The following is a 16466-nucleotide window of genomic DNA, read 5'->3' as shown; positions in this document are numbered from 1 at the left end:
AACGGTGGACTAATATTTAATCTTATGGGATGATTGTTTAGACCATCCACAGTAGGAATAGCTCAGCAATAGCCCAGCCACTGTCACATCATCAGCACTAAAAATCCTTCTGCCACATCATCAAAACAAGCAAATAGCCCAGCAATAGCACAGTCATAGCCTAGCCACATAATATTCACATCACTATTAACAAATATATACAAAATGAAATAATTAACAATCACACAATATACAAAATTTAATTTACAAGACATATACGGGAAAAGTTTAATAATAATATTAAAATTTAAAAAAGTACAATAATTTAAAAAAATACATTAATTTAAAAAAAAAATACAATAATAAAAAGGAGTGTCAATTCACTCCTCGTCTCCGTCGTCGCCGCCTCCGTCGCTGTCGCCACCATCGCCGCCGCCACCACCGCCGGTCTCCCTCCATGCCGCCTCCAACTCGTCCTGCAGGCTCATGAGCAAGGTTTGAAGCACGCTCTTCTCCACGGGATCCGTCGCCACCCGCCATTCGGCCATCGTCTTGATCAACTGAGCGCGCTTTTGGGCGCGAGCGAAGAATTTGAGATCCTCGGTGGATTGGCCAAGGGGGATGCCAACTGGACCTTCTGGGAAGCCCCGGCGTTCCCCCTCGCCTCCCGCTGAGCGCGCTTGCGCCCCATCGGGCGAGGTCGGCCACCGACCGAACGCGGTGTGGGGAACTCCTGCGTCGTCTCGGGGAGGTCGTGGGAACCACCGCTGCTGCCGCTGAAATCGCCGGTGTAGTTCAGTCGTTGCTTTTTCGGCCAGCCAGAGTCGACACCTACTCGGAACTTCTCGGACTCGTTCAGCACAAGATAGCAGTTCCAGTAGGTGAAGTCCTTGTATACCGGAGTGCCACGCACCCGCTCTGCCCCCCCCTTCAACGAGAGTTTCCGGAGCTCCGGGAGTATCAAACACCAAGTCATCTAAGGAGAAACTATCAAACCCCAAGGGCATTTGGGTCGATGTGTGAGATGAACCAGTCGAAAAATCTAAACTGGGGCGATAGACATCCCCCGCCGTAGACGGGGACCCCCCATAAGTCCACTGTGTAGCCGGTACTACCCCCGGAGTCCCCTGTGTCGGCGGTACCCCCCCGGGCATCATCTGCATCCCGGGTGCCCATCCCGGTGGTGCCCACCCCGGTACCGCCGGAAACCCCCCCGGCGGACTCCCCCCGTTGGCATCCCGGAATACATCTGCTGCCACGGGTACATGTTGTAGTACCCGGGCATCTGACCCCATCCACTTCCCACGGGGATCGACGGAGTTTGTGACCCGCTACTCCCGGAACTAGGCTCGTTGTTGAGATCCATTTCCCTTGTTGATCTTGTACAGAAATTAAGATAGAGAGAGTACTCGTTAAAACAAGTGGTGCGAATGAAAATGACGAGCAAAGCGCGTATATATAGTGTTTCGGAAGAAAAAAAATTAAATTTCGCGCTAGGCGGTGCGCTGGGCGATCCGGGCGCTGCAATAGCGCCGAGCGGACCGCCCAGCGCACCGCCCAGCGCCACGCGACCGCCCAGCGCTGCGCGGTTTCTCTCTCCATTCGCCCGCTGGGCGACTGCATTAGACCGCCCAGCGAACCGCCCGGCTGGGCGGTCGACTGGGCGGCATTGTGGATGGTCTTAATAACATGCTAGTCTTTTGGGATGAGTTCTCCCGTTTGATCTGTATCAATTGGTGCTCTCGTTGAGAGCTCAAACGGCTCGGAGTGGTGGCCGGGCAACGAACTCGCCGTGACCAACGAGTACGTTTGGAGCCGCTCGGAGTGGTGACCCTCGGAGTGGTGGCCGGGCAAAGAATCCGTCGTGACCAACGTGGCCGTGACCAACGAGAACTCGGAGTGGTGGTCTGGCAAAGAACCAGCCGTGACCAACGAGTACGTTGGCCCTTAAAGGAGGGTCGAATGTTACGGACTCAATTTCCACATCGGTTGTGAGAACAACTGATGTGGGGTATATAGACTAAATGGACTCTCTCTCTTAACATGCTAGTCTTTTGGGATGTTCTCTCGTTTGGTCTGTATCAATTGTGGATTGTTTATTAAGTGCTGAATTACATAAACTGAGTACTTCATTCTTTAAAAAAGCTTCATTCACCTCTCAAAATTAGTGATATAGTAGTAGTCTCATATTTTTCCCTCTAAACTTCAAGAAATTTGTTTTATTAATATAAAGTAAATTAAAAAATAATTTTTTAAAAGCTTCATTCACCTCTCAAAATTAGTGATATAGTAGTAGTCTCATATTTTTCCCTCTAAACTTCAAGAAATTTGTTTTATTAATATAAAGTAAATTAAAAAATAATTTTTTTTAACTTTTTGGTCCGTTCCTTAAAATTGAAACTTTCTATTCAAGGAAATTTTTTTGAATTTAATATGATGGGACCTATTTTCCAATAGCACATTTTTCTTTCTATCTCTCATATTTTATCAATTTTTTTATTAAAATTTGAGTCGTTTAAAAAATACTTATTTTAAGGTATGGAGGGAGTATAGCATATTATCTCTTTTGAAATTCAGATGATGATTACAAAATAGGACAAAAGATACAATATTAAAACTCATATGAAGAATGTCAAGGAGTTATATACTATGTGATGATGATTACAAAATAGGACAAAAAATCCATTGATTTTGAAAATCCACCTAAGCATGGTAATATTAATAGCATAGGATAAGAAAGGAGATGGTGTGCTAAAGCCTAAAGAAGACCTTGCACCAATGACTGAGCTGCAAGAGCTTTTATTCCAGCCCTGATATCCATAGCCCTCTTTGTGCATTCCTTGGCCTTTGCCTCATTTCCTTCCTTCTCCCTCTTTGCTGCTGCTATCTTCTTTTGAATCAATGCAACATGTCTCTCATTCATTTCAATCACCTCCTCAATCCTCTCATTCGCCTCCATGCACTTTGCTGCCTTTTCCTTCACCAGCAAGTATTTCTCCGCATCCTTGTTCGCCTCATAAATCCTCTCCACCTTCTCGAGAAGCCATCTCACGTTGAACTTCTGGTTCTCGTAGTAGTAGAGCTCATCCAGCATTTCGTTGATCTCGGAATGTGTGATCTCTGCAAACTTCCTCTGCTCGAGCCTCTGGTATATGTGGCACAGGCGCTCGAGGAAGAGGGAGGCGACGATGGAAGGAGACTTGACACTGCTCTCTTCAGTGATATCGCCATACTTGTCGAATAAAGCCCCAACTAAGCAGCAATCACCGGCTTCACTTTGTGCACGCGGATGCACAGAGCAGACTCAACTTCATCTTCGTCATCATCATCTTTAGGCCTTTTAGCAAACTCTGTCAAGTTAAGGCTGTGGGAGGCGCTCAGGCAGCGGTTGTTGGTGGAAGGACCATCGTAGGTTTTGCACTTCCCTACGATATGCTCAATTTTGTTTGCATCATCTTCCGGCCATGTAGCAGGCTCTGTCAATGGACATTGGTTGCTCGAAGAGGCCTTCCACGGAAGCAGAAATTGGACATCTCCGTCGAGTTGAGATGACTTGACATTGCTCTCAGAAGAGAGATCAGCAATCTCTTCCTTCACATCATCTGCATTGTCTTCTTGGCCTACAGAAAACTCTGTGGAGTTGAAGCACGAATTGCTCGAGGGGCCATCGTGCGTTTTGCTCTTCTGGAGGACTGCTAGCACATCCGGTAGAGGCTGAAAATGGGCATCATCGCTTCAAGAGGTGAAGTGTTTGTGGCGCAGAGGCCATCCGAGTGCTGAATGAGAGGATCAGGGGAGACCGGTGACCTGAGGAGTCGTAACGCTGGTCTCAAGACGAGGCTTGGGGTGAAGCTTTGCGGAGATATAGGGAAAAAGATTGGAGCGGGCGACGACAGTCTCATTGGGCACCTAGAACGCAAAGGAATGTCCTACACAGATAGAGACATGAACATAATAAAGGTATTTCAATTTTCAAGTAGCAAAATTATGCAGAATATCAACCATTATTTCACTTTTCTCTTGAATATTTTATGTGAAAAAGACCTTGTTATTTTTCTCAAATAACATGGATCCAGGAAAGAAAAAGAACTAGTACCAATTATTTCTTCACATTTATGGTTCTTATCTCAAACTCACAACTAAAAACAACCTAGATCAAAGCAAAAGGAACTTATTTACACATTAGTTGAACAAATTTTTTTTTTTTACATTTTTCAATTATGACAAGTTTTAACCACTGAAAATGGTAGAAAAGGGCAAATGTTTCCTCATACATTTCTCACTGAAAATAAAATAAATTAAAAAAAAAGGAGTGTAGCTTTTTTCGAACCTGAGTAGGGTTGATTTCTTGGGCTGGTGCTTTTCTCTTTCTTCCTGGTCTTGCTCCTTTCATCTTATTTTCTGGTTCAGTAAAATGGAGGTAAGATTGAGAGTGAAAGGGGGGTCTGGGTCTGGGTCTGGGTCTGGGTCTGGGTTTGGGATTATGAAATGAAATGGAAAGGCATCCAACAACAACGGATCATTTTACTCCTATTTTTGGCAATGCTCGTTTCATAGGTAAACCGGGTGTCGTCTTATTATTGCATGCAAAAGGTGTGTAATTTCTCTGATTTTGATTCGTAGAAACTCTCTTGTCCTTTATCAGCATCCCATTTTTGAATTTCATATTGTGATTAAATATTGTACAGTCTAATTCAATTTTTTACCATCAACTTAAAAAGCAGTGATGAATACTCCCTCCGTCCCACATAATTTGAGACACTTTGACCGGGTACGGGTTTTAAGAAATATAATGAAAAGTGAGTTGAAAAAGTTAGTGGAATGTGGGTCCTACTTTTATATATTAGTTTTATAATTAAATGTGAGTAGGAATGAGTTAGTGGAATGTGAGGTCCACTACCAAAAATAGTAAAAGTGAAATGGGTCAAATTATGTGGGACGGCCCAAAATGGAAAACTGAGTCAAATTATGTGGGACGGAGGGAGTATCAACTTTGAAGATATGATCGATGGGGTGTGTTAGGGTCATTGGCGGACCTATGTGGGCCATTTCAGTTTTGTGTATATATTATATAGACTAAAGTCTCATTTTAGTCCTTAACATATTGCGATTTTTTGATTTTGGTCCAAAACATTATCTTTTGAATTATTCGGTCCCTCACATTTGAAATCGGATCACATTTAGTCCGGAATGGACGGAACAGTTAAAATGTAACGGTCAACGAATTTTAAATTGATTTTGACCAGATTAAGAGTTATAATTATGTTTTATTAATGTCTAATATCTAATTAACCTAAAATTAAAAAATTTAAAATATAAAATAATTTAACAAAAATCAAAATTAAAACATGAAATTAAAATATAAAATCAAAATAAAACATCATTCCAATAAAAAATAAAACATAAAATCAAAATAAAAAAAATCCAAACTATAATTACTACATCCTTGAATTCCAATCGTCCATAACACTTCAAACCTCTTTCTTCACAAAATTCCAATCGATTAGGGTTTTTTCTTCACTTAAATTCCAATCGACGCCTCTTTCTTCACAAAATTAAAACAAATCGGCTTCTTTCTTCAATCACGTCCATCTCCCCAATCTCTCACTTCGAACGCTTGGAACCCTAGATTTCGCCGGCGATTCAACCCAGGTTCTCACCGGCGATTCCAACGTAGTTCGAGCCCTTACGCGATTGCGAAGTACATGGAGGACACGCACAAATCTGTTCTGCCGGCCAATTTCAGGAAGATTCTAGGGCTCCAACTCAAAAAATCTGCTGCGAAGGGAAATTAAACAAAATCAAGGCCTCGTACAAGTTATCCGATGCCGGAAAGAAGGCGGCGGCGACGAAGCCTGCTGCGAAGAAAGCTGCTGCACCTGCCACTAAAAAATTGAAGGCGGCTGCTGCTGTGGGAACTAAGAGGAAGGCGGAGGTGGTGAAGAAGGTGGCGGCGAAGAAGCCTGTGAAGAAGGCGGCGAGTCCGATGAAGGCGAAGCAGCCTAAGAGCATAAAATCCCCTGCTGCTAAGAGGGCGAGGAGGATTGTTGTTGTATGAAGGGATTAGGGGTAGTTTGTGAATTATGTTTTGTAGATATTTGTTGGGAATCAAAGATATGGATGGTGTTTGGCCGTTTTTGGTTTGTGGTTTGTATATTTTTGTTTTGAATGAATGTTTCTTTTATCTTCATGGAGTAACCTCTTTTTTTTCCTTCTTTTTGAGCATCTTCATCTGTTTATATAGTTGTTTCTTGCTCTGTTTAATTTGCGTGTAAGTTTTAATAAAAAAATCCCCACCAACCAGTGGAAAATCCCTTGTTAAATTATTTTATATTTTAAATTTTTAGTTTTAGGTTAATTAGATATTAGACATTAATAAAACATAATTATAACTCTTAATCCAGTCAAAATCGATTTAAAATTTGTTGACCGTTACATTTTAACTGTTCCGTCCATTTCGGACTAAATATGATCCGATTTCAAATGTGAGGGACCGAATAGTTCAAAAGATAATATTTTAGACCAAAATCAAAAAATCGCAATATGTTAAGGATCAAAATTGGACTTTAGTCTATTATATATGTAATCGTTGAATTGTAAGTTCATGCTCAGCTCATTTGGCTAGAGAGGCGCCTCTCAACTCCTAAACCTGGGATTGAAACCCTTTGTGGCGCAATTGACTGGATTTTTTCGATTTTTTTAATAAGTGTTTGACTATTAATAAATTCATTTAACTATTTTATTCTATTGTTTTTATTTGGAATTTCTCACAGCTAATGTATTTGACTATTAATTAATTATTTATTAACGTAATCCAGACTATTAATTAATTTATTTATTAATGTATCCAGAATTAATAAAATATGTGACAGATATACAAAGCGGGTAAAACAGGAGAGTGAAAGGAAAAATGTATGTATAGTAGTTGAGAAAAAAAGAAAAAATAATAATAAAATTGGGAGTGAGTTTACATTTCTAGTATAGAATCATAGTAGACGGATAAAAATGGAAAGATGAGACTATTTTTTAATTGATAGAGCAACAATATTTTGGACCACAACATAAAAGTTTTGCGTCCGCCACTGGTTAGAGTGACACCACTCTTAAAGTGACAACGTGATAACAAGTAACTTGCAATCTGCAATACATATGCAATCAATATGTGATACATAGGTAAGCAATTCGCCATATGGTTCCAAGCAATATGAGATACGAAATCAAACCACTATGGTGACACCATAGTTAAAATGACAATCTAGACAAGCAATTGCGATAAATAGGCAAGCATTCTGCGATACATAGGCAAGCAACTCGCATATGGTTCCAAATATGAGATACGAAATCAAAGCACTATGGTGATACTATAGTTAAAATGACAATATAGACAAGCAATCTACGATACATATGCAACAACTCGGCATATGGTTTCAAGCAATCTGTGATTCGAAATCAAAGATAATCAAGCAATCTACGATACATAGACAAGCAAGTCTGCCACATGGCAGGCTAAGGTTCAATCTGCTCCTAAATATAACGGTTGTCCTTGGTGGTACATTGTCATCTTAGGTGTTGTTACTTTAACACGTGTTGTTACTTTAACACAAATCTATGATAAATTTCCTAAATTTTACCTAAACTGAATCTTATGTGGCAGAGTGAAATGCCTAGATAGCCTAAGGCCACCCGCAACGCGTCACACGGATGGCCCGTGTTCCGTCACGCTGGGACGAGACGGCGGAGTGACGAGTTGCGGCACCCCGTCTCGTCCCCAGCCCATCCCCAGCTCGTCACACGTCCCGTTCCGCTGCGACGGAACGCGAGACGGCTCGCCACGCGCCGAGGCAACACCCACTCGTCGTTCCGCGAGTGGGCGCCGTCACGCTGACGCAATAATTCTAGGCCGGCATCCGTACGGCCCTAAAGAAACGCTGGCGGTGTACTACGATCCCATCGTTGGGAATGAACAACCCCGGAAGTGTTTCTGGGAAAAGGTCACCGAGGCCTGACTCGAATTATTTTAACACAAGAAATTCCCGCAAGTGTACGGGGCTAGTGTAGCACAAAGCAAGCAAGAGTATCGTATCCCACAGAGACAAAATGTATAAACTCAAGTACCACGGACCGATGTTAACTACTATCTAGACAAATCAAAGGTTTGGTTTGATTCTTGGAAAAACAATTAAACATAAACAAGTTAAAAGCACGCAACAAAGGATAGGTTACAAATAAGAGAAGGAGGTAGAGCTTTGGATCCAACTACAACGAACACAATGTGAACAATTCAACAACTTTGATTACCCAATTGAAGTCTCTAGGATTACTAGGAAAGCCGCTAGTCTAGGCTAAGCCCTCTCTCGAGTGCACTCAACCCGTTGATTAACCATTAATATTGAAGTCTCCTTCTAATACTTCACAATTAACTCCTTAAAACAAAAGGCTCAAGCCCTCACTCTAGAATTCCTTCTCTCGAATGTAAATTATCTAGGTGTTGTTCATTCTTTTATCAATCCTAATTAAGTATCTCTCGATTACTCAAAACTAGGTCAACAAACCCAATTGGTAGCTAAGCAATTGAATTGAAAAAGCTCAAGAATGAAACAAAGAAATCACAAGAGCATAGGTAATCAAAAGTCCTTGAATTAATCAAAAGCGTTCATTGTAGTCTTCACCAAAACTCTACAAGAGATTTAGCTACTCATATTCAACACAAATGCACAAGATAAATCCATGGAAAGTGAACTGAACATAGGAAAACTAATAAAGATACTCCTAAAGGTGGATTGAGTGGGAAAATCGTCTTCGTCTTCAACCTTGTTGATGAATCGGACTCCTTGTCGCTTCAACCTGCTCTCAAAATATAGAAACTGCTCCTAGAGCATGTGTAATGTGTCTGGAGTCGCAACCCTAGGTCCCTTTTATACCCGGGGTGGAAATAATAGCACTTAAACCTTCGTCGCACGCATCGCCCGGCCGGGCGATTTTAAGTCGCCGAAACGCCCAGTCGGGCGATCTCTCGATGGCCTCATTCCTTCACATCGCCCGGTCGGGCGATTCTTCCGAGGGATAGTGCCCGGTCGGGCGAATTCTCTGGACTGGTCCCTTCTTTGCACGAACGCCCGGTCGGGCGTTTCTCTTAAGCACGATCGCTCGGTCGGGTGATATTTCTGTAATCCAGATTCAAGCTCATTTTCAAGTCATTTTCACCTGTTTTAGCTCCAAACACTCGACAAACTCATCAAAACACTTAAGTAGTGGATAATGGATGCAAACTCAAGTAATATGCTACAAAACACTGAAATATTCACGTTAAACATCCAAAATACTTGCTAAACCACGAGTTTATCAACTCCTCCAAACTTAAACACTTGTTTGTCCTCAAATAAGAAGTAGAAAACAGAGAATGTGAACTCGTGTAAGTATGTTGGATTGTCATCACTGCCTCAGTAAAAGAAAACAGAATCATCATATATCAATAACTTCGCATCTAGTACACCAAAATGAACATTGTTTCAAGCTACTAGCATGTATTCCACTTTGTCAATTTGCCCTCACAAGAAGTATATAGTGTGATATTTATTTTTCTTTCTCCCACTCTCAAAATGTATATGTATAGAATGGACCTCTCAAATCAATCAAAAATGTATAGCTTACCATAAGCTTGCTCGAAGTCTAGACTCTCCTCTACTGTGTTGTGACTACAGATTTAAGATCCGAAAGGTCTTTTCTAAAGGTTGTAATGTAAGGCTCTTTGGTTAGGTGAGGAAAATTTGGCCAAAGTGACTATAATCCCAAAACGAAACTACGATTACTCTACCCTTGCGCACTGCAATTCTTAGCTAGTCCTAGGCTTTGCCTAGACTCTTCTCAACTCCCAATTCTCCAAATTTTTGTCATAAAAACTCTTATTCATTTAAAAAACGGACACATTTCTTTTTTTTCTCTTTTTTGAAACATGCTTTGCATGTTATTCTCTCATTTATTTTTGCTACAAAATTCTCCTTTTTCCCTCTTTCACGTGACAAAAGGGAACCCAACCCATATTATTAGCTACGAAAGAAAAAGGCTTTTAGGATCAAAGTTGGCTAACAAAATATTATAATGTGCAATTAGGATTAAGATTAAGATAAGGATAGAAGGGATGGCCTAACGTCCTCTCCTATTTCTATAATCACTATGCAGACTCAAGGAGACCGCGAGCAAGTTCTAGAAACATATATCATAGTTGATGAAAAATCACACATTTTTGGAAAAAAATATGGGCTCAATCCTCACATGGTATTTTTCGGCAAAAGACAAAGCAACGAGCAATTCACTCTAGCCAAATCACAAAGAGGAAATACAAGTTACTTAGCTAAATCAACAAGTTTTCACAAACATTTTAAACCAAATCTCATCATAGGCAACTCATCCAACAAACCTACTCAATTCATCCCCAAATGTCTCCAACTCCCGATTCAATTCCACCCAAGGGAGCATACAAAAAGAAAACAAGATAAAAAGAAAAACGCATACCAACAAAACACACACTAGGAATGCTTCACAAATCATCAAAACAAATAAGGTACATGTCGGGGTCACTCAAATCAAGCACTAAATGCATAAACCAAGTGCTAGAGAGAGAGAGGTAAGAGGGGATCCACTAGACACCCCCCAAACTTATTCCAAGCAAAACAAGGATAAGTTTGAAAGAGAGTGGATCTCCCGTGGACCTTCAATGCAGTGGAGGGGGCTAGAGTTTCATCTTCAAATAGCGCGTCCGCCAAATCACCCGGTTGGGTGAACTTTCTGTACTCTGACCGCTTTTTCGTTTCCTCCGCTTTTCACCCAACCGAACCTATTTTCCTGTTCCAACAACTATAAAACAAAACATACCCAGCTCAAAAGTAATCGGGTGCATCAACCGAACATAAAACGACAAACCAAAATTAAACACTAAGAAATCAAAATTAACCTACTAGGGGTTGCCTCCCTCATAGCGCAATTGTTTAACATCGTTTGCCCGACGGTCTTCAAGCTTAACTCTATGGTCCAACCTCACTCGGATAATGTCATCGGGGCCCGTCTTTGCTTTAGCGGCCAAATAGAGCTTGTAAAGCCGCTTCTTCCACCAAGTGGCCTTCACATCTTCCCCAACAACACCTCCGTTAGATCTTCCACTTTCCAATTTGGCCACCTTCTTCTTTTTACCCCCCAATCTATGTTCGTCTTCAAACAGCCATTCGGGCATAAATATCTCCTCCAAAGGTTTCTCAACCCCATCATCCTTAGCCTTCACATGTGCCACTTGTATCATCTTACAATCTTCAACTTTCAAGGGCACCTCTTCCACTCTCTTGGACGATTCTACTTCATGGCGCTTCATCTTGTCCAACAAAGAGAGAATGGCCGTCTTGTTTCCATGCCTAAGGGTGAGTTCTCCCTTAGTGACGTCAATTAGAGCTTTCCCGGTTGCTAGGAATGGTCTTCCAAGGATGAGAGGGACATTTGGATCCTCCTTCATGTCCAAAACAACAAAGTCCACGGGGAAGATAAAATCAATCACCCTTACCAATACATTCTCAAGGAGTCCATTCGGGAATTTGACGGATTTATCCGCCATTTGGAGGGTAAAGGTAGTTAGCTTCAAGACACCAAACTTCAACTTCCGGAAGAAGCTTAAAGGCATGAGATTTATACTTGCCCCTAAGTCACACAAGGCCTTAGTTTGCCTATCATTCCCGATCACACAAGAAATGTTGAAGCTCCCCGGATCTTTCATCTTTGCCGGCATCTTTTGTTGGATGATTGCACTACAATTCTCGGTCAAATTCACGGTTTCATAATCAACCATCCTCTTCTTCTTGGATATAATCTCTTTCAAAAACTTGAGGTAGCCGGGCATTTGTTGAAGAGCCTCAATAAGAGGAATATTGAGGTGCACTCTCTTGAAGATCTCAAGGAACTTAACAAGCTTCTCGTCCAACTTCTTCTTTTGCACCACTTGAGGAAAATGAATTTTAACCTCTTTTGGCGTGGGAGTAGCAATTGCCTCGGGTTGAACCTCAGATTGTATAAGAGGTGATTCCACCTCAATCTCCTCTTCTTTTTTCTCTTCGGGTACTTCCTTAGCTTCCACTTCGGGCATAGGAGGACTCTCATAGCTTGTCCCACTCCTTAAGTAGATTGCCTTGCAATCCTTGGGGTTCACATTTGGCTGTCCTGGGAACTGCCCTGGCTTATGCTGACTGCTCACAGCTTGAGCAATCTGACTCATCTGCGTCTCTATGCCCTTCATATGTACTGTCATGCCGTGGACATCATTCTCAACCTTCTCTAGCCTTTGATTGGTATGCTCCATGTTCTTGTGTGACTGTATCATGAATGCATTCAGTATGTCCTTTGAACTTTTCTTTTGCGGCTCAGTGATCATCCCTTGAGAAACTGTGAACCCCGGTGGTGGCTGCAGGGAATTGTTGGGCTTCCCATACGATAGATTAGGATGCGCCTTGTTCCCAAATTGGTTGTAACCTCCACCCCCTTGATTGGGGCGGGAGTTGTTATAGTAGCTATTGCCCCCTTGGTGTATATAGTTAACATCCTCTACACCCTCTTGTCGCTCCTGCACAGCCGGTCCCATCCCCATGAGATCTAACTTCTTGTGGATGAGCTCAATTTGTTTATACATACTGTCCATATGGCTGCTCTCTGCGGCAAATGCTACCCTGTGTACTCTGCTCCTCTCGTTGTTCCAGCCTTCATCATTAGAGGTCACTCTCTCAATCACCTCTATGGCCTCTGCTTCTCCCTTCTTTAGCAATGACCCCCCTGCGCTCAAATTCAGTTCGCGCTTTGCTTCAGGCAGACACCCCCTATAGAATATTAGGACTTGATGCGTCGGATTCAGCCCATGGTGGGGACACCTCTTCATCAGTCCCTTGAATCTTTCCCACGCTCCTCGGATACTCTCTTGGGGAACCATCTCAAACGAAATGATTTCTAACTGTCTCTTCAAAGCCTCACTCGGTGGATAGTATTTTTCTAAACATTTTTCCACCATGGCCTCCCACGTGCGAATGGAGTTGGGCTCCATACTGTCCAACCAATCCTTGGCATCATCCTCCAGAGAGAAAGGGAACACCATTAATCTGATCTGTTCATCGGTGACTCCATTTATCTAGGCCGGCATCCGTACGGCCCCAAAGAAACGCTGGCGGTGTACTACGATCCCATCGTCGGGAATGAACAACCCCATAAGTGTTTCTGGGAAACGGTCACCGAGGCCTGACTCGAATTATTTTAACACAAGAAATTCCCGCAAGTGTACGGGGCTAGTGTAGCACAAAGCAAGCAAGAGTATCGTATCCCACAGAGACAAAATGTATAAACTCAAGTACCATGGACCGATGTTAACTACTATCTAGACAAATCAAAGGTTTGGTTTGATTCTTGGAAAAACAATTAAACATAAACAAGTTAAAAGCACGCAACAAAGGATAGGTTACAAATAAGAGAAGGAGGTAGAGCTTTGGATCCAACTACAACGAACACAATGTGAACAATTCAACAACTTTGATTACCCAATTGAAGTCTCTAGGATTACTAGGAAAGCCGCTAGTCTAGGCTAAGCCCTCTCTCGAGTGCACTCAACCCGTTGATTAACCATTAATATTGAAGTCTCCTTCTAATACTTCACAATTAACTCCTTAAAACAAAAGGCTCAAGCCCTCACTCTAGAATTCCTTCTCTCGAATGTAAATTATCTAGGTGTTGTTCATTCTTTTATCAATCCTAATTAAGTATCTCTCGATTACTCAAAACTAGGTCAACAAACCCAATTGGTAGCTAAGCAATTGAATTGAAAAAGCTCAAGAATGAAACAAAGAAATCACAAGAGCATAGGTAATCAAAAGTCCATGAATTAATCAAAAGCGTTCATTGTAGTCTTCACCAAAACTCTACAAGAGATTTAGCTACTCATATTCAACACAAATGCACAAGATAAATCCTTGGAAAGTGAACTGAACATAGGAAAACTAATAAAGATACTCCTAAAGGTGGATTGAGTGGGCAAATCGTCTTCGTCTTCTACCTTGTTGATGAATCGGACTCCTTGTCGCTTCAACCTGCTCTCAAAATATAGAAACTGCTCCTAGGGCATGTGTAATGTGTCTGGAGTCGCAACCCTAGGTCCCTTTTATACCAGGGGAGGAAATAATAGCACTTAAACGTTCGTCGCACGCATCGCCCGGCCGGGTGATTTTAAGTCGCCGAAACGCCCGGTCGGGCGATCTCTCGATGGCCTCATTCCTTCACATCACCCGGTCGGGCGAATTCTCTGGACTGGTCCCTTCTTTGCACGAACGCCCGGTCGGGCGTTTCTCTTAAGCACGATCACTCTGTCGGGCGATATTTCTGTAATCCAGCTTCAAGCTGATTTTCAAGTCATTTTCACCTGTTTTAGCTCCAAACACTCGACAAACTCATCAAAACACTTAAGTAGTGGATAATGGATGCAAACTCAAGTAATATGTTACAAAACACTGAAATATTCACGTTAAACATCCAAAATACTTGCTAAACCACGAGTTTATCAAGGCCTACCAAGAGATTAAGCCAAAAAAGACCCGCCACCGCACATATAAGATGCTACGCGCTCACTTTGACCGAGTCGACAGAGAGGTCAAACGATTCTGCGCCATCTACAAGCATGAAGCAGCTCAGTACCAAAGCGGAGCCACGGGAGCCGACATTCTGAGGTCGGCTTTGCGGGTCTACTACGAAGACACTGGCAAACAATTCAAATATGCCGATGTTTGGGAGGTCGTCAGGGACGAGGAAAGGTGGGCCGGCGGTGTGCGGTCCAGCTCTGGCTCGACCTCGAAGCGCACGAAGCACACGGCGAGTGGCCAATACTCGTCTGGTGAGGGCGGTTCGGGCAGCGGGCCACAAGAGTTTGCCTCACAGGAGGAGACCCCGACAGACGATGCCGGGGTGTCCTCCCGTGGGCGCCGTCGGCCGCAAGGGAGAAATGCGGCGAAGGCGGCTAGAGGGAGGAGGGGCCGAGCCGAATCAAGCCAGGCGGGCTCGGGCTCAGGCTTGGGGGGACCCTCGAACTCCCTTATGTCCATGTACATGACCGCCACAATGGCGGACACTTCCCGCTTTACGCCCACCCAATACCAAGCCTGGTTTAACGGAGTTACGTTTATGGCGGCACAACTTGGCATTCCGCCTCCTCAAGGCTTCGGTGCACCTCAACCGCCTCCTCCGGGGGATGATTCGCCGGCAGACTAGTTTTTTCTATTTTCTATAAAATTGTATTTTAAATTATGTCATTTTTATTTTTTTAGGATTTTAATTATGTCTTTTTTATTTTTTTGAATTTTAAGTTGTATTTTTTTATGTTGTAATTTTATTTTATTTTTAATGAAGTGTGTTTTTTTAATTGAATTTGGTTGGAAATAAAAATAAAATGAAATTGAATGAATAGTAATTTAAGGGACGGTTAAGGGACGGGTGGTTGCAGGTTCCATCTCTTAGTTAAGGGATGGAGTAAAAAAGTATAGTGGGGTCGCGAATAGTAATTTAAGGGACAGTTAAAGGACGGTATAGTGACAGCGTTGTGGATGACCTAAAACGACACTATTTTGATAAGTCGGATTGTCTGTTTAACAAAATAACAACGTTTATGTCACAAAATGAATTGAAATGGAAAAAATGAATTGAAAATCGAAAGACGAAAGAAAATCGTGAAATATCAATTTTTAAAGTTGTTTTATATTCACTTCGTTCCACAAAAATAGAAACATTTTTATTTTGGAATGTCACATAAAAAATACTCCATCTTCTTCTATTTTGATAATTTTTCTCTCTATAATAAGGTAGACTCTATCCTCCACTAATAATACTATAATTATTTTTTCTTTCTATCTCTTAATTACTTTACCGATTATACATTAATTCTCGTATCATACCAAACATTCATATTTTGTGGCCCCTCATATTTTTCTATACAGATGTATATTATCTAATATAAATTTTGTTTCTTGCAATCTCTCACTAAATGCGCTTATTCAAATTCTTAAAATTTCTTCAGATGTAAATTTGCCTCCCTACAAATTCCTGGCTCTACTCCTAGTAAGTAGTACTTCCTCCGTCCTAACTAAGTTGAGACGTATTCCATTTTGGGATGTCACAACTAAGTTGAGTCATTTCCTTTCTTGACAAAAAAAAAACAAAACCTTCAATTACTCTTACTTTATTTCATCACTTACTTTATTCTCTCTTTATTTTTTCTACTTTATTCTTCTCTCTTGCTCCCCCTCCATTCCAGAACAGTAGAGTACTATAGTTATTTCATTTTCTACACTCATTTTTAAAAAATGATAAGAAATAGTTAAAATTGATAAAAAATAAAGTAAGAGAGAGAATAATATAGAGAAACTCTTATCTACATTGTTTTTTTGTTCTTTACATTTTTTTCTCCAATTTAACTATTTTTTCCAAAA

The 16466-nt window shown here is 41.7% G+C and overlaps 1 protein-coding gene and 1 pseudogene across 1 annotated transcript; one reads left to right on the top strand and one right to left on the bottom strand.

Moving 5' to 3' along the window:
- The first annotated feature begins 5510 nt into the window (after positions 1 to 5510).
- LOC121764287 lies at positions 5511 to 6093 on the top strand (annotated as a pseudogene).
- A 4840-nt stretch (positions 6094 to 10933) lies between these two features.
- On the bottom strand, positions 10934 to 13099 carry LOC121764286. Its single transcript, XM_042160331.1, has one exon. The coding sequence runs from the start codon at positions 13097 to 13099 to the stop codon at positions 10934 to 10936; it is 2166 nt and encodes a 721-aa protein (XP_042016265.1).
- Between the last annotated feature and the right edge of the window lie 3367 nt (positions 13100 to 16466).

Source organism: Salvia splendens, chromosome 14 (assembly GCF_004379255.2).
Source record: "Salvia splendens isolate huo1 chromosome 14, SspV2, whole genome shotgun sequence".
Taxonomy (NCBI): Eukaryota; Viridiplantae; Streptophyta; class Magnoliopsida; order Lamiales; family Lamiaceae; genus Salvia; species Salvia splendens.
Note: the sequence above shows the minus strand (reverse complement) of the source record. Positions and strands in the feature narration are given on the sequence as shown.

Coding starts and splice junctions, on each gene's coding strand:
- LOC121764286 (XM_042160331.1), bottom strand. CDS start 13,099: ATGGTGTTCCCTTTCTCTCTGGAGGATGATGCCAAGGATTGGTTGGAC.